Below are 17,958 nucleotides of genomic sequence, written 5' to 3'. Positions count from 1 at the left end.
ACATACTCAGGCACTCTGCCACAAATAAGAGAGACACTGAAATTCAGACACATATAGTAACAGACGCGAAAAATTACATAGATACAAACATATTTACAAACATCTGAGAGGCAGATAGTCACCAGGAATAGGAAGAAACTAGAGTAACACAGATTACGAAGGGTAAACACAGAGAGACACACAGAGTACAAGTACTCACAGACTCAAATGTTCAGATTCACATAGAAACACAGGCACAGAACACCTCCAGTCGTCACGGGCCCACAAAGGGACTCCTGCCAAGACAAACCACAGTGCTTTGCACGCCATCGAGGGCCCGCGTGTCTGGGTGTATCCGGCAGCACATGGAGAAACCCTTGGCAGCGCCCGGACGCCCCCCGGTGGCGCTCCTGAAAACCGAGGACAGTTCAATCCGGGCCACAAACTTTTTTAGAACAAATCCTTGTGGGAAGCTGGGAGGAGAGAGGAAGTCGGACGTGGGCGAGGGGCGGGATGTCTGGACTGGAACCTCCGGGCCCACGTGAGTGTCTGCCCCGTTTCTGAGTGGGTGCTGTGTGTCGAGGCGGCCGTGTCAGCGTGTAGCGTAACTGTCCTTTGTCTTTCTCATTTGATGCCGCCCGTCTGTTGCGGACCTGAGCGGCCACATCGACACGGCCGTTTGGTGTATTTGTCCCCTTCATTGATGCATCTGATCTGACTCACGGCCATTTGTTTATCTGTGTCGTGTGTGTTTTTGTCTAAGTAGTGTGCGGTTTTTGTGGGCTTACGGTATGGCTCAGTGGGCAGCGGGCGTTTGCACTGTGTATCCCGACTGTGTATCTTTGACAGAAGTTTTGTGTCTTTTGAGTTAAGAGGCGACAGGTGGTGCACTGGTAGACATTGCGAAACTCTGTGGCGTTTGCATTTGTAGCGTGAGGCTGAACTACGAACCTTGTGTGCTTTAACTGGTCAGTACAGACGCCAAACTGCCAGAACTACTGAACAGCGGTTTAGAGGATTTGGGGTGGAGACCCGCGAACTTCTGGAGGTCTTCCCGGAGGGGAAGGCTCTATGGTCGCGTGCAGAGCGCCCATTCCACGTAAGATACCAACCATAGAGAAAGACGGCGGCAAAGCTAGGATCGTGGAAAGAGGCGCCCCTTGAGATGAACTATCAAAGGGAGGAGGGTGCGATTTCCTTCACAACTTTTCTCCCGTTGTCAGTTTAGCCTCTATATTCAAACCTAAGTCAAAAGACTCCTTTTCATAAAGGCAACTGAGTTTCTTCCAGTTTAAGGATAATTTATCTACTTTATCTCGTCGGCCTCCCTCCACAGCGACGTTTGTGAGGCAGGCCGCTGAAGAACGGCCAATCTGGCTAGCTTTTCCTAAAGCGATCCCACTGTACGAGCTTTAGTGAGATAAAACAATAATTGCGATTGGTGGGCCGATTGTTTTGAAACCGCCCTAACGGCAAGGGGCGGATCCTTCGCGAAGTCATCTTTCCGGTTTCTTAAAGGCAACAGTGAAAGGAGGAGGGGGAGTTGGTCGGCCGACCCTCCATTTGATTGGTTCTAGTGGTTTTACCGCTTGGACTCCTCTAGGGGCGGGAGATCTAGACCAATCAGGGTATGTGTTACAGGAGACCCCAGTTTGATGAAAGGACCGCGCAGGAAAGGCCGAGAGTGTTTTGGAGGGGCGGGACGGATTTCATTCTGAGATCCCATCGCTGATTGGGCCAAGTCTTTACTCCTTTTTCTTCATTTGACCCTACGGGAGCGGGCGCGCGGGTGCTACCCAATCACCGCGTGCTCCGCCTCCCGCCTTTTCCCGCCCTCCGCCCCGGCGGCGGCAGCGACGTAGGCCAACGCTTCCTCCCTGGCTGCCCCTGAGCCCTCTCATTGCCGTTCTTTTGAAAGCTGCGCTCTGATTGGCTGAGTCTCCCGGCCCGCGCCCGTTGCCTTCACGCGGTGGCCAATTGGCACCCGTGTTGCATCGCATGGGGCCACGGAGGAGGGGGAGGCGGCGGCGGCGGCCATTTTGAGCCGCCGCCGCCATTGGAGCGGGCCCCCCCCCTTCCCCCTTCGCCTCCTGACAGGAAAGGTTTAAGGGGGACAGAGCCCTGGGAGGCCGGGCCGGGCTCGGGGGCCGCCCCGGGGGCCCGGGCCATGGATGTGCGCCGTCTGAAGGTGAACGAACTTCGCGAGGAGCTGCAGCGCCGCGGCCTGGACACTCGCGGCCTCAAGGCCGAGCTTGCTGAGAGGCTGCAGGCGGCGCTGGAGGCCGAGGAGCCCGACGACGAGCGGGAGCTCGAGGCCGACGACGAACCGGGGCGACCCGGGCACAACAACGAGGAGGTCGAGACCGAGGGGGGCTCCGAGCTGGAGGGGACCGCGCAGCCACCGCCGTCCGGGCTGCAACCGCACCCGGAGCCTGGCGGCTACTCGGGGCCGGACGGACATTGTGAGAGTGCGCGGGGCGGGGGTCGGGGAGCCCGGAGTCCGGGCCGAGGAAGGGCTGTGGGACGCGGAGCCCGGCGCCTGAGGTCGGGGAGATGGCCTGAGGATTGGGGGATCCCGCTGCCCGCCGCTGAAAAGGATCTAGGGCCGAGGGCCTCGGGACGACCGGAGGGTGGACCCTGGCATTCGGGGCAGGAGCGATACTGGAGTGGGGGCACTGGGTTTCGGAGATGAGGAAGGTCCGGGGGGTGTAGAGGATTCCGGAGCCTAGTGCTCGGAGACCGGAAGCCGTGGTTTCTGGAGCCCAAGTGTCGGAAGAACAAGAGGTCTTCTAATCGCGGGCTGAGGAGGGTCTTGGAAATGACGCTTTCAGGGTTTGGAGCTGGGTGGGCTTGAGAGCTCTGCTAAGCCCAGCGTATGGGCTGGGCGTCGGGAGCCGTGTTTTTAGAGCTGGGAGAGTTTTGAGAATAGAGGATCTTGGAGTTTGCTGCTGGGTGGGGTATAGGGAATTCTCCTCTCTGGTACTGGGATGGGTTAGTGAGATGGAGGTGCTGGTGTCTGGCCAGGGGGAGGATCTGATGGACTGGGTGCTCTGGTATTTGGCTAGTGAGCATTTAGGGAATGTGGGAGACTACCATGTGTTTGGACTGTGAGGGACCCACCTCTGTCCGAGGCTGGCCTGGGGGACTCTGAGATCCAGGGCTGGAAGGCCAACGTTGAGGCAGGGCCAGCTTGGGCATTTGGTGCTGGGAAATCTGGGGACCTTCTGGTTGACTTCCAGAGGAGGTTTAGGGAACCCTGGTCACTGGAGGCAGGCAGGGGAGGGAAGGATGCCTCACTGGGCAGGGAACCAAGAGGTCTTGAGCTGGGTAGGTTCTGAGGACAGGTAATCCGGTGGCTACTGCTGAATGGTCTTGGATTAACAGTATGGAGTGTTTGAAGAACAGAGGTAGCTGGGGGTGGGGTGGGGCAGATAGCAAATTGGTGGAGTTTGAAGTTGAGGAAGGATCTGGGGGACAGATGATCCTTGTGTCCAGTACAGGAGTGCATATGTGGCTAGTAAATGTGGGAGAGGGGAGAGTATAGAATGGAAAGAGAAAGAACACTTGTTGACTTGGCTAGGGGCCTCAGGATAGAGTGAGGGAAGTGTTTCTGAGGCTGAGTGTCTCCTTCACGAGAAGGCTCCTTGGTCCCCAGAAAAAGTTACTTGTGTGCCCAGGGATTGGGGGTCTAAGGGTGTAGTAGGGAACCGCTGCAAGAGCCAGAAGGTATGACTCAGAACGAGAAGTTATAGGGTAGATCTATGATTGTCTGAAGAGAGAAGGCCCTGGTATGGAAGGGAGGAAATCTGGAGTTAGAAAAGTGTGGTTTTCTAGCCAGAGTGGGGATTGGAGAAGTTAAGGAGTAAGTAGAAAAGACTCTGGCATCCAGCGTTTGTGGTATTTCTCTGAAAAGAGGGTGCCATGGGGTTAAGAGAATGAGGAGAGCAAGGGGGTGAGAGAAGAGACAAGAAATTGAGTTGGCATTGGGTGCTTACTGACTCGTTTATGAAAGGTGGGAAGTTCTGGAGTATAGATTTGCTGTGGGGGCAGCCTAGGGATTGTCCAGGGCCCACATGCCCTTGTGGGGAAGAATACTTCCCCTCGCAGAGACCTGTGAACGGAGGAGGAGTGGCCCAGTGTGCATGTCTAGGGCAGGAGAGGCCCTGGTAGGAATGCCTAAGAGGAATGCCCGGTGGCCAGAGGTGCCTCAGAAGAGGGCATGTTAGACTCAGACGGACTTTGTTTTAAAGATGGCTCTGTGACTTGGGCAAGTCAGTGTACCTCCAAGTGGTTTCCTTGTGTGCACAACAGGGATAATAATAGTGCCCCCCAGGATTGTTATGAATGAGGTCACATGTGTAGGGAGCTTAGCACTGGGCCTGCCTGTTATTAGGAGGTGGATGTTTTAGAGTGGAGAAGGACCCCAGAATCATGGCTTATCCGGGTGCAGCTTCCTCTGTGGGCACAGGAGAAATTCTTGAGAAGAGAGATGTGAATATTTGTGGGAAGAAGAGCACTGTGCTTGGAGCCTAGAAGAAACCAAATGGTTTGAAAAGCCCTCCCTGTGTTCCAATTAAGGAGATACTCTATTTCTTCCCTTTTCCCTTTACCCCTGCAACAAAATCCTCTGAGCCCCTTTCATGCCCTGCTGCAACCCTTCCTTCAAGCTCTGGTAAACAGGGCTGTAGCAAACCACGTGATCTGTTACTTTCCTCCCTTTGGGCTGCACCTGGTTTGTGCCTAGATGTATTTGTCCTCTGAGAAAGGATCCAGTCAGTCAGCAAGTGGCAGAAGAGTCTCTCCTTCCCTGTGGTTCTGCCGGCCCTGGCACAGCCACTAGGAGGGCCCTAGAGGCACCTAGCAGAGTTTGCCCTTGGGTTGGAAAGCCTGCTTGCTGCTCATCCTGGGTTTCCAAACTTCTCTCTGGCTCTGGCTGCAAGGGTCTTCTTGAGTTTGCTACTCTGGTTTTAGTCTCATCTCTGAGCTTTCACATGTTATTCTAGCCCCACAAATGTTTCCTCTATTCGCATCACTGAGCTCTCACCTATGTATCCTTTGAGTCAAGGCTTCTCTGTTACTTTCTGGGTCCCTGTCTTAATTTCTTCATAGGTGTGAACACAATTAGAATTTGCTTTTTGTGTTTAAGTATTTGTTTAATGTATGTCTGTTTCACTAACCTGAAGGCTTCAGTGGGGCAAACTTACTCTTAGCTGTATCCCAAGGTCTGGTGTGTGGTATGCACTTCATGGATAGTTAATATTATTCTAATAAGAATAAGCTTCTGTTCTTAGTCTTATTCCATAAGACATTTTCTCAGGACCCTTCCCACCTAGCTCCAAATATTTCAGGACTTATTCCCTAACGAGTCTAAAGGCCACTGTTAGGACTCCTGTTTTCTTAACAGTTCCTTTCCTTCTCCCTCCCCCCACCTCCCATTTCCCTTTCAACTGCGTTAGATACCCTTTATCTTTTTTTTCTTTCTTTTTCTTTTTTTTTTTTAAGATTTTATTTATTTGGGGCGCCTGGGTGGCTCAGTCGTTCAGCGTCTGCCTTCGGCTCAGGTCATGATCCCAGGATCCTGGGATCGAGCCCCGCATCGGGCTCCCTGCTCGGCGGGAAGCCTGCTTCTCCCTCTCCCACTCCCCCTGCTTGTGTTCCTGCTCTCGCTGTCCCTCTCTCTGTCAAATAAATAAATAAAATCTTTAAAAACAACAAAAAAAGAAGACCAATTTAAAAAAAAAGATTTTATTTATTTATTTGATAGAGAGAGCATAAGCAGGGGGAGCGGCAGGCAGAGGGAGAAGCAAAGCAGTCTCCCTGCTGAGCAAGGAGCCCAATGCTTGGGACTCAATCCCAGGACCCTGGGATCATGACCTGAGCCGAAGGCAGGCGCTTAACCAACTGAGCATGTGCCATCCCACCCATGGATACCTTTATCTTTGCAGCTATTGGGGGGTGGAAGAGATTCGTAAAGAGGGTTGACTGTGCAGATGGGAGTGAATTGGGCCAGGCAGAGGACTGATTTGTGCCCTAAAGCCAACTCCCTACGCATTACACCATGTCAGAGGACAGCCAGACTGGTGTATTTTAAACTGCTACATGGAGTCCCAGGTGTCTGTAGAGTTGTCCCAGCCCTGGAGTCGGGACTTTGGGGGTAAGGTCAAGCTGGTATACCTTCTCTGATCCTCCTATTTCCTCACTTTAACCAGAGCACTTGTACCTCAGTTGGTTTTATTTGTTGGGATTCTGTACAACCCAGTCATAGACGCATCACCAGCCATTTGAGGGACAAGAGGGCATGTCCTCAGGCAGCTGGGTCCACTGACTGCCCAGATAGGTTTCCATCTGAAGATGTTATCATACTTTTAGCCTTTGGCAGACTGTTCCCAGTGGGGATGACATCGTGTAGCACCAAAAAGCCACCTCCGGTCCCAAGAAGCACCCTTCTAACTGGCCATTTTTTGTTTTAAGATGTCATGGACAATATTACCAGGCAAAACCAATTCTATGAGAGCCAGGTCATCAAGCAAGAGAACGAGTCTGGCTACGAGAGGAGACCGCTGGAAATGGAGCAGCAGCAGGCCTATCGCCCAGGTGGGAACATGCACGTTGTACATCTCTTTTGAGGGAAAGAGAATCTGTACGTGGCCCATGCCCTCTGCCTAAAGCCTGTCTTCCTCTTGGGCACTGTCACTCTGGCAAGGTTCTTCTGAAGGAGAGAATTTAATCCTGCTCCCAGGTGTTGAGAGAGGGGAGTCTTCATGGTATCTGTTTTCAGATGTTAGTACCAATACGCTGGAGAGTTTAGACTCAGAGGCCAATACTTGGGTCTTATTTAAAATCTTAGAATGTAGAATCCAGCAAGGACCTTCCAAATCTAGTCCAGTTGTTCCCATGTTCTGAAGAATATTGTTCCAGGAGATATCATTAGGGACTTCCCAGGAAAGGGTTCCTTGGCCAAAATATATCTGGAAAATGCAGCATGTGCTATCCCACTCCTGGGAGAATCACTGTACTCAGAGCATTAGAGGCCCTGAGAAATCCTGGACTGAAAAAACCCTGTGTCATATTGTTTAAACCCAGGGTTTCCCAAGTATGTCTTTGTAGAACAAAGTTCCCTGTAGTGTCAGTTTGGGAACACCAGATGTAACTCCACTCTCACCTCCCATTTTACAGACTGGGGAGGTGGCTTGTCTGACGGCAGAGCTGGGGTTAGAACCTGGGAAACCGGTGCCTGGGCCACTGCTATTGGTTAATGAGCATTCCCAACCATTTTGTGTCCTACAGTTTGGAAAGCAAGGTCCCACTGTTGAATAATGACGGAGCCAGGACTGCCTCCCAGTCTTGTGTTCCTTTCACTGTGTTGTGGCCCCGGTGCCCTTTCTTAGTGAATCTAGTTGATTGTATCTAATTCCATTCTTGGTTCATCCACAAAGTGAAATCCTCAGGATTTTAATTTTAATGTAGGTTAAACTGCAGATTTGTGTCAGGCTCTGTGAGACTTGTTGGGATCATTTGGCCCAAGGAGAGTATTTTCTGTGTGTTACCAACAGTTATCAGGGCCTCCTGTGAGCGCAGCTCGGTGCTGGGACCACGGAGGCCCTCTTCAGATGGGTGAGTGCAGTCCCTGCCCTGGAGGCCCAGGAGCCTTTTCTGTGTGTGCCAGAGCTAGGGAGTGATGCGAGGGGGTCTTGGGTTGAGTGCTGAAGTGAGGAGATGTGAGTGATCCACAGCACCAGGCATAGATACCGGTTCCGGTTTGCTCCTGATTAGGTTCTTAGATTCTTGGTTCTGATTCTTGAGGTCTGCCTGAGATTGGGCCTTTCCCGTGGTTTACAGCATATTATCCCATCCTGACTTTCTGCTTGTGGTGTGACTTAATAAGGCCATGACACCTATGGGCTGGCCTAAGTGCAGACCCCCCACCCCTGCTTCTGCAGTGATTCTGGGCTTTGTGGTACAGTGATTGAAGCCAGTGGAGTTAGCTGTGGGACCACAATGTCCTGTTGACTTGACACCCCCCGCCCCGCCCCCCCACCCCCCCAGCCGCCAGACTAAAGAAGCTTTGTAAGAACTGAGTTGGAGAGATTCTCTGGGAGGAGAAATTGGAGAATGTCGGATCATGGGATCTCCGTTTAAAGGGATCTTAGAAATTTTCTAGGGTTCTCTTCTCCTTGGCCTGGGCCCAGGTAGCTGCCAGCTTTCATGGGGCCTTTGGCAAAGTAGCCAAAGGCAGCCATTCTACCTTTGGGTGGGCCTTTAGGAGAGCTTGCCTTTATTCAGTACTGAAGTCCCCTCTCCCCGTGAAGCCTGAGAGTTATCTGACTGACATCTGTCACCTCATCAACGGCCAGCGCTGATGGGCCTGGCTGGCCATCTCCAGCCCCCCTTTACCCTGGCCCTGTTCTCCAGTACGGCCTTCTTGGCTCCCTTGGCAGGCTTCCGTTGAACCCAGCAAGCTGCCTGTGCCCAGCCCATCATCACTGTAGTCAGGACCCTGCCAACATCTCCTGAGGTAAAAGGGACCAGAAAAGTGATAACTAGGGAGTTTCCAAGTGTCTTGACTGTCTGGATTTGTCCTGACAGTAGAAGTGAAGACAGAGATGAAGCAAGAAGCACCCGCCAGCTTCCTCCCGCCCGAAGCATCTCAACTCAAGCCAGACAGACAGCAGTTCCAGAGTCGCAAGAGGCCTTATGAAGAAAACCGGGGACGGGGGTACTTCGAGCACCGAGAGGATAGGAGGTGGGTGTGTGAGGCGATAGTCCCCCCCTTTCCCAGTAGGTTCCTGTGTCCGTAGCCTGGTGCCCGCTGGGGCCTTTGAACTAACGAAGTGGGCAGGGCTCTCCCTGCCCTTACTCACTCGCTCAGCCCTCCCTGCACTCACTGCCAGATTCAGCTTTGCTAAACTTTTGCTCCTTCCCTCAGCTCCTCCCTTCTCATTACCTTCAGGATAAAGTCCAAAAACTTTGCTTTTCGCATGTGAGGTGCCAGCCTGCCTTTTCAGTCCTTTGCCTCACAGCCCTGTTGTCCTGCACGGTGTCCTATTCTTCGTGGCTGCTTAATATCCCTTGATGGAAAGATTTATTTCCTGACTCTTCTCCCAAACACACGCTTCCGTCTGTCTCCTAGTTTATTCATCGTCACACTCATGCTCCTTTCACAAGGTGCTTGCCCTTGGGCTGGACACTGGGGACACGGATGATTTGGACAGTGGGTTTTGCTCTCTTTCGGTCCCAGTGTAGGGCCTGAGATAGACACACAAGTATGCCACAACTTAGTGGGGCCAGTAGGCCGGATGCGTGTGAGTGTCAGGAGATTAGAGGAGGGAGTGGCCTCTCTACCCTGGTCATTTTCCTTTCCTGACAAGCCCTCTCCACCCCTCTGGTCAGCCCCAATCCTACCCTCCCCTCCTTCAGCTTCTGGGTGAAGAGTTTTCTGATCACAAACTAGGAATGACCATTCCTTCTCTACTCATCTAGACTAGTTGTCTGACACATTTTATTTCCTACTTGGTGGACTCCATCCTCTCATGGCTTGTGACTCTGAGACAGGGCCTGGGTCTTTTGGCTGTGACTAAAGGTACGATGTGGAACCACTTCTTAGGAGTTTCTCCCAGTGCCTCCTGCAGAGCAGAGGTCTAGGCTGCCTGCCTGTGGAGAGCAAAGGAGGAATACTTGCTCCGATTTGAGGTTGGCAGGGAAAGTTTTCTAGGATAGACTTCCTGTGTGATGCGCTCCTTCCTTGTACAGGGCTCTGTGCTGGCCCTGGACTGGCAGGGCTGGAGGGGTACTCACCAGAGGGAAGCCTCCCAGATGGGCCTCGGCTACTTGATCCGGGCACACGGGACCCTGCACATTGGGCCCCATACTTGTACATTTCTCCTTTATGCCTATAAGTGGAAACCAGCAGTATTTTAACATTAGTCCCATTTTGGTGTTTTGGTAGGAGATGAGTCTCATTCATAATTTAGGACACTTGACAGAAAGAGACTGAAAAAATGGGTCATTTCAAACACTTGCGGATCTAGAGTCTTAGGAAGATGTGGACAGATTGTGATGACTGGGGTTGATCTGAGTCCTTGTATAGTCCCCTTTCTGGCCCAATCCCTGCTGAACTACTGTATCTTCCCATCGGTAACAGAAGCCAGTATGGAGGCAGCTCTCAACACGCACAGGGCGTGGCTCAGAATCTTGGGGTGTGAGAGGAGAGTCATCTTGGAACAAGCTAGTTAAATGATTCTGCTGGCCCTCTTGAGCAGAGGGCGCCCTCTCTAGTCCCAGTCCCCACTTTAGGAGTTAACAGTCATTGCTCTCATGGCAAGGGTGTAGGGTGGCCGAGTGCTTTTGCTAACCTCTGTGGGAAGAAACTGAAATCCAGGAAGCAATCTGGAGGCCACTTACAAATTCCAAGAGAACCTTCATTTCCCTTCCTCTGTGCTCATCTAACTGTTCTCATGGGACTTAACCCCTTTTCCTGACAGGGGCCGCTCTCCTCAACCTCCCGCTGAAGAGGATGAAGATGACTTTGATGACACTCTTGTTGCCATTGACACATGTGAGTCCTTGGGGTGCCTATCTGATCCTACTTTGCAGTCAGTTCTGGGAAACTGGGATGTGAGAAACCAGGCTCTGGAGCGACGGTACTGGTTCGGAGGCCAAAGATCTCCCAGCTGTACCTGGGATCCTGGGCAGGTCATTTTTCTTCTCTCACCTTCTCTTCAGGGAGGTATAATTCTGCCCTGATACCTCAGAGAACTTTCAGTAACACTCAGAATGGGTACGAGGGCAATTTGGAAAACCCTGAACACCCAGGGGGTTGTCAGCTAACCAAGAAGGGAACCTGAGTGCGGCTGGGGAAACTTAACTCTTTGACGACCAGTCCCCCAGTTTCCATCTACTGCTCACGTTCCTGGTGAAACTAATGCCACCTTGTCCTCGGAGGCATTAGCCTGGTCCGCCCTGCTCTCTGTCCTCCAGTTTCTTTCCACTGGATAAGTGGCTTCCCCTTGACTATGCATCTGAACCCTAGGGGTAGTGGTGATAAGAGGTCCTGCCTCTCGTCAGACAGGATCTCAGTGGTAGAACCTGGGAACCTGACTTTAAATGAAGCCAGATCGTGTCTGAGAACACCGTACCTTTTGTACTTTGGAAGAGAGAAAGACACCTCGTACACAGTCCCTTCTGTCACAGGATCTTAAAGCCTATATACCCAGAGTAAAGCTAAACTTTTTTTAAGTATAGGGTGGCAGTGGTCAGTGAAGTGGTGGCTGATCAAATGCCAAATGTACAGACCACAACTCTCAGCCTTTACAGAAAAGATGGTGTGGTCAGGAAAGACTTTCTTGGAGGCCTGATGGGCTCCTTGAAGAGTGGGAAGAGTTAGAGCTCCAGCAGGAGAGTCCAAGGCCCACAGAGGAGGTGGGAGCCTGTGGTGCACCTGGACAGTGGTGCCTGGTGGCGAGCGTGGGTCTGGGTCAGATGTTTGTGCACCTGTTGGCAGCAGGAGTCTGGCTCCCAAACCGATAGACTTAGCACAGGGAAATGGTTAGGGTTTATGGCTCTGGGATTAGCCTTTAAATGCTAAGTCCCTTGAACATGATGAGATACGGATCCTTTCCCTATAACATGTACCTTCCCGTAAAGTGCATTTGTGTACAATTTTCTGGGGGTTCCTCCAACCGCCATCCTTGGACCCCAGCCAGGTGGAGAGCCCAGTTCCTTTGTGTGATGGCTGCTTTGGTCCTGTGCCGGTGAGTTTGCAGTAGTCTGGAGCCTTGCTGCCGAGCTGGAGAATGGCTAGCGGGTGTGCTGGTTTCTCAGGAACCTGCCCTCACGATGTGTCTGCTTGTGTACTCCTGGTTAGCACTCCTGGAGGACTTACCTTTGCCTTTCCCTCTCTCGGATCTTTAAAATATCAGCTAACTCCCAGCTTTTTCCTCCACAGATAACTGCGATCTCCACTTCAAGGTGGCCCGAGACCGGAGTAGTGGCTACCCTCTCACGATTGAGGGCTTTGCCTACCTGTGGTCAGGAGCCCGTGCCAGCTATGGAGTCAGAAGGGGCCGTGTGTGCTTCGAGATGAAGGTGAGTGGGAGCAACTGAGGGTTTAAGAACAGAAAGCAGGTCCATCCTTTGGCATGAGCCGTTCATCAGCTACTTGGGTCAGAGCCACGACTGTAAAAAAGATGGAGCATAGACTGTGTGTGTCCAAGCAAAAAAAACATGATGGACTCTAGAGAGCCATGTCATTGCTAAACGCCCTATTGGGAAAGCAAGCCAACCATACAGTGCCTCATCAGGGTGATTTTTGCTTGGTGGGATTTTTTATTTTTTTATTTTTTTTTATTTTTTTCTTCAGTGAGATTTGACCCAGGTATTATACAGCCAACCTCGCCAGGGATAACATGTTTGTAGAACTGGGAAAAGGATTTGTTTGGAAGAAAAATGAGGTAGAAGGAGTGGAAGTGGACCCTGCCAGTTAAAGAGAGGCCAGAAGGAGAGCTGGGCAAAGAGCCACCAGGCCGTCCTCTACCATTGTCTCCCCATGGTTCGTGTCAGGTTATGTTTAGGAAAATGACACATTCTCATGTTCAGCGAAAATTCAGATAGCACAGAAGAGTGTAGGGTAAAAAAAGCAGAAGTTAGACTCAGATCCTCCTAGTCCCCATTCTACTCTTCAGAAATAACACGTGTTAACAATTTCTTGCATGTCCCTTGTAAATCCAAACTTATTTATGACCGCTAGTATTTACAGTACTGTTTGCACACACTAGATAATGGTGCCGGGCTCTGTACATGGACATCTCCGTTAATCTCCCCACTGTACCATCATGATAGAGGCACTACGCTCCCCCTTTTTTAGAGGGGCAAGCTGACCGAGGTTTATCGTTTCTGATTGACTAAGTCTGTCGGTTTTGAGTTGCGAATTGTTTTGTGTGCCACTCAGAGAGAAACCCTGTCAGTTAAACTTCTAGAGTGCTTTCTCACTACATCAGTTGTAAGATCTACCCTGATTTGGACACATCGAAATGTGGAAATGTGCAACCAAAAGTCAATAGAATAGGTTAACTTTATAGAAGCCACCAACTAATACAGATAGGTAGGGTTGTTAGGCAGTCTAACCTGTAAGGTAAGTCAGAAGGCGTGGGTCATTCTTTCTGCTTTTTGTACTTAGTACCATGTCTTGGATGACAAGTTCCGTCCCTGTACCTCAGCCATGCTTCGCTCTCTGGCTGCTTCATCTATTCTGTGGCGTGGATGTGCCGTAACGTGGCAGTGCCTTATTTTTTAATTTTATTTTTGGCAGTGCCCTACTGATGGTTTGGTGGGGGGGGAGTTGTTGTGTGTTTTTTTTTTTAAAGATTTTTATTTATTTATTTAACAGAGGTAGAGAACACAAGTAGGCAGAGCGGCAGACAGAGGGAGAGGGAGAAGCAGGCTCTCCGCCGAGCAGGGAGCCCGACGTGGGGCTCGATCCCAGGACCCTGGGATCATGACCTGAGCCGAAGGCAGCTGCTTAACCGACTGAGCCACTCAGGCGCCCAGGGAGTTTTTAATATAAACAGTGTCACACTGAATATCCTGTGCGTGTGTCATGTTGTCCCGCGTACACCTATGGGTGCATCTGTAGAGTAAACTGGAAGTTATTGCTGGGTTATAAAGCATATGCATTTGCAGTTTTCATAAGAGGTTGCTAAATTGCTTGCCAAAGACATGGTGCCAATTTATCCTTCTACGCTAAGTATGAAAGTCCCCATTTCCCCTGCAGCATATTAAAATTGAAAAATAACTATATTCATGGGGCGCCTGGGTGGCTCAGTCGGTTAAGTGTCTGCCTTCAGCTCAGGTCATGATCCCGGGGTCCTGGGATCAAGCCCCATGTCGGGCTCCCTGCTCAGTGGGGAGCCTGCTTCTCCCTCTGCTTCTGCCTGCTGCTCCCCCTGCTTGTGCTCTCTTTCTCTGTCAAAAAAATAAATATTTTTTTAAAAAACAACTGTATTTTGAAGTGCCTGTCTCTGTGGCCCTGTACTTCCTGAGCCCCTCAGAGTCCCTGGGTTCAGTGCCACAGGCCCTTCTGAGTGGCTTCAACACCTTTTCCCCAGCAACAAGAGCCACTGCTGATTTTTAATGCCTGCGTGCTGCCCTCTTGTATTGCCTTGTAACCTGCAAGCCTCCGAGCATCAGTTCTGAGCCCTCTTATTCTTTGTCCTCAGATCAATGAGGAAATCTCCGTGAAGCACCTTCCTTCCACAGAGCCCGACCCGCACGTCGTCCGTATCGGCTGGTCCCTGGACTCCTGCAGCACGCAGCTGGGTAAGGGGAGGGCAGCCTAGCGGTCCAGATACTAGAGTAGCTGCCTCTGTCCCTGGATTCTCAAGCTTCCTAAACTTCTCTTCCCAGCATGGGACTCGGAACACAGCTAGCCCAGGGTGGGACACCTCCTGCCTGTCTTCAGGTATACAGGATTCAACTGGAAGGACCACAGTCATCTTAACTTTTCTATGAGAAATTGATTATCTTTTAGGAGAGGGTCCACAGTTCTCTTTAGAAGGCTGATCCCTTTCTTTAAAAAGATCACTTGTCTTCTGTCCTCAAACCATGCTGAAAATAAGTTCCTCAAGTCCCATTCAGTTCTGTCTGGGGTTTTCTGTCCAGAGCCAAACCCAGAGTAGAAGGGGAAGCAGGGAGCAGGGGGCTGGTAGGCAGAGAGAGGCAGGGGCTGCCCATTGAGAGGGTTTGAATGTTCAAGGGGCCTCAAGTGACATCCGGCCCCAAGTGACTGATTTCGATGACCCATGCGGAGACCTTTTGCTTTGGTCATGTAAACATCTGATTATGAAAATGTGTACTCGTGTGTATAGTTTAGGCCATACAGAGAGGGGGAAATGAAAATCCTCCCAAACCTGCGAGATAACCAGTGTTAACATTTTTATCTACAGTCTTCTGGGCAGTTCTTTTGTTCTTTGTATATCTCAAACTGGGTCACACTATGGTACTGTCTTATAGCCTGGTTTTTTTTCCTTCTTAATAGATGCTGGGCATATTTTTGTAAATAAGTAGAGCTGTTTGACCACTGCACAATTTCCCCTTTTGTAATAGTGTCACTTACAAATAAGGTTTTGTGGATCATGTAAGTTGATTGCAATTTTTTGCAGTTAAACTCTTAAGCTATCCTTGTGTGTAATGATCTGACTGTTCACTTAAGACTGACCCTTAAAAGTAGAAATGTTAAGTCGGGAGTGTACAGTTCCATTTAGATAGATATTCACATTTTTTATTTCAGATGCCTGTGTCCTCTCGATTTCTCTCTGTCTGAGTTTTTGGGTGTAAATGGTGGGTAGTTGATACAGGTAAAGGTTCAAAGCCCAGAGCGGTCAGATGTCCGGGGCCAGCAGCTGGTATGTAGAACCATTGGGCCTGGAATTCATGCCTGTCAGCGCCTGCTTTTCTGGCAGAATGCTCCTTGGGTTCCTGGCCAAGGATCTCCATACACCCCGGGTGTCAGGCAGGGCCCTCACGATCTCACTCCTTCTCCCATTGCTTCAGCCCCCAGTTCTGTAGCCTGAGCAAATCCAGTGTCTTCCTTAGCGTGTAAACCTCACAGTCTCCAGGAGCAAAATCCAGGCCTTTGCCTGATTTCTGCCCAGAACCCACTGGCACCAAAAGTGGGTGTCATTAGTAGACTCGACTGTATGTTGAGTGTCACGAGGAAGGTTGCGCCTCTGCATGCAGCCCGCCTTCTTCCTAGCTCCTCTCTCCCCTACTCCCTCTCATTCCAGATTCTCCCTCTGTTTGTGCAGTGGTTCAGGTCGGCTCCCATCCCCAGACTTCACACCTAAACCCACCAAGCCCCCCAGAATTCTGCATAATGAGGGGCTTCCTTTCAACAGGACCTTCCTCACCTCCTCCCCCCGCCCCCAAAGCATCTGATTAGTAAAACGAGTAAAGAAACTAATTTTTTTTTCTTTAAAAGTATGTGGCAGCCATAAAGGCTGCTGGGATCATGGTGGGCTTAACCGGCCTTTGCCTATTTCTTCCATTAGGCGAAGAGCCTTTCTCCTACGGCTACGGAGGCACTGGGAAGAAGTCCACCAACAGCCGGTTTGAGAACTATGGAGACAAGTTTGCAGAGAATGACGTGATTGGCTGCTTTGCGGTGAGTGCCAGCAGCCTGTGGGAGTTGGCAGAACCAAACGTTCGTCCTGTCAGCTGGACCTGCAGGCTTCTTTCTCAGAATACCTCTGTCCATCGTCCTCCCTGTCCAGCAGCTCTTGCCATAGCTCTTTGCCTCTCTTTCCCAGAAGGGAATGTTGGCTCTTGTTTTGGGCAGGATTCTGCCATTTTACCCTCTTTGGTCTTTCGTGCGAAGCTGTCAGACGTCACCTTGGAGAGGTTTGGGGATGTCAGGTGTGTGCGGCCTTCTTCCAGTCCTAGATACCAGAGGGACATTTTCTAAATACACCGGGAATTTCTTTTCTCTTCACTGTGGAATAGCCTGTCTGCTCACAAAGGCAGTGCTGTTGGCGCTTGCCCCACTGTGGCATCCCCTCATCCCAAAACCTCTCCCATCCTTCACGTTGTACGGCTTGAGCCAGGCTTCCTACAGTGCACTGTCTTCTAGAAGGGTGGGGGTGGATGCAAAACAGAACAAGATAGAGGGTGGCAGTCCTGCAGTCCAACTTGAGTCCCTGAGAACAGTGACTGACGCTTGACAGTGCTGTACACGGGGCCATGGTTGCAGCTCTGGGGCCAGACTCCCTGGACCCAGCTCCTGCTTGTCCGCTCACAGCCCTGGGCAGCCCCCCTCCCTGTATTTCAGCATGCTCTCAATGAGAGTCGTGGAGTTGGGTCTAGGGCCATTAAGCCAGTCCATTAGAACACTTCTACCAATGCCAGAAGCATAGTAAGTGCTGAGTAAATACTACCTAATGCCATTATCAGTAGGAGCTTTAGATGTAAAGTGTGTCACGAGACCTCAGGCAGGGTGGCTGCCCGGGTGCTTCCTCTTGGTCTTGTTCTCCTCCCTCTTGTTTGTACCCGTGTACTCTTTTTTTTCCCCTTCACTCTGACTGGAAGATGATTTCAAACTCAAAAGCCCTAAGAAATCTCATTCTTGCCCAGATTCTAACATTTGCAATTTGCTTTCACCATTTCTCAAACACAGTATCTGTGTCTGATTCCTATCTGGTCCGCTGGAGAGTAGGGTGCCTACATCATGTCTTTAGTTTTTAGTCTTCAGTCTGCATTTCCTAAGAATAAAGCTGCTGTCTTAACCACAGGACAGTTATCGAATTTAACATTGATATAATGCTATTATCTCCTCCACAGTCCACATTTAAATTTTGTCAGTTGTCCCAGCAGTTTCCTTTAGAGCAATTTTGTTCCTGGTCCAGGATCCAGTCCAGGATCACGGATTGCATTCTCTTGTCAGGGCTCTTTAGTGTGAAACAGATTCCCAGTGTTCATTTGTCTTTCATGACCTCATTATCTTTTTAATAAAAAACATGTTTTCTTAACCAGAAATTCACCATGTTTATGCTCTACACACTGCTCTATACCTTGCATTTTTCCCCCCTATTTAACGATCTTGGCTGTCTTTCCTTCACACAGATAATATGGATCTAGCTCAATTAAAAACATTTTTGAATAGTTAATGAATTTATGTGGTTTCCAAAGATACCAAGAGAGATATGTCAGAAGATAACACAGTGTAGTCTCCTGCAGACCTTCCCCGTCCACACATTGTTCACATACGCCCTCCCCACACGGGAGCCCCCAGTCCTCGGGATTTCTTTATCCAAATACAAGAAAGATAATTGTCGTTTTTCTTCTCTTACACAAAAGGTAGCACAGCATTTCACATTGGTTTTTACTTAATTATTTATCTGAGATATTTTTTCTGTTGCTACCTAAAAGATTTTGTTCTTTCACATGGTCTGCAGTCGTTGTCTGTACCTACAATATTCATATCATCAGTTC

General features: G+C 50.4%; 1 protein-coding gene across 6 annotated transcripts in view; it reads left to right on the top strand.

The window, feature by feature from the left end:
* Positions 1-445: 445 nt before the first annotated feature.
* Positions 446-17,958, top strand: part of HNRNPUL1 (heterogeneous nuclear ribonucleoprotein U like 1) — a 37,420-nt gene continuing 19,907 nt past the window's right edge. The window contains exons 1-7 of one of the 6 annotated variants that reach the window (XM_025858606.2): positions 446-520; positions 6,451-6,573; positions 8,566-8,722; positions 10,461-10,534; positions 11,924-12,063; positions 14,193-14,292; positions 16,023-16,135. In XM_025858606.2, coding sequence (XP_025714391.1) covers positions 493-520; positions 6,451-6,573; positions 8,566-8,722; positions 10,461-10,534; positions 11,924-12,063; positions 14,193-14,292; positions 16,023-16,135 — 735 coding nt within the window. In that variant the 5' untranslated portion in view covers positions 446-492. Of the gene's footprint in view, positions 521-2,009; positions 2,442-6,450; positions 6,574-8,565; positions 8,723-10,460; positions 10,535-11,923; positions 12,064-14,192; positions 14,293-16,022; positions 16,136-17,958 lie in introns of those variants that run through there. The other 5 variants (XM_073890373.1, XM_025858605.2, XM_025858604.2 and 2 more) reach the window with 5 other exon arrangements.

Source organism: Callorhinus ursinus, unplaced genomic scaffold (assembly GCF_003265705.2).
Source record: "Callorhinus ursinus isolate GAN/ISIS: 27379988/994484 unplaced genomic scaffold, GSC_fseal_2.0 scaffold144, whole genome shotgun sequence".
Taxonomy (NCBI): domain Eukaryota; kingdom Metazoa; phylum Chordata; class Mammalia; order Carnivora; family Otariidae; genus Callorhinus; species Callorhinus ursinus.
This window is presented reverse-complemented; position numbering and strand designations above follow the sequence as displayed.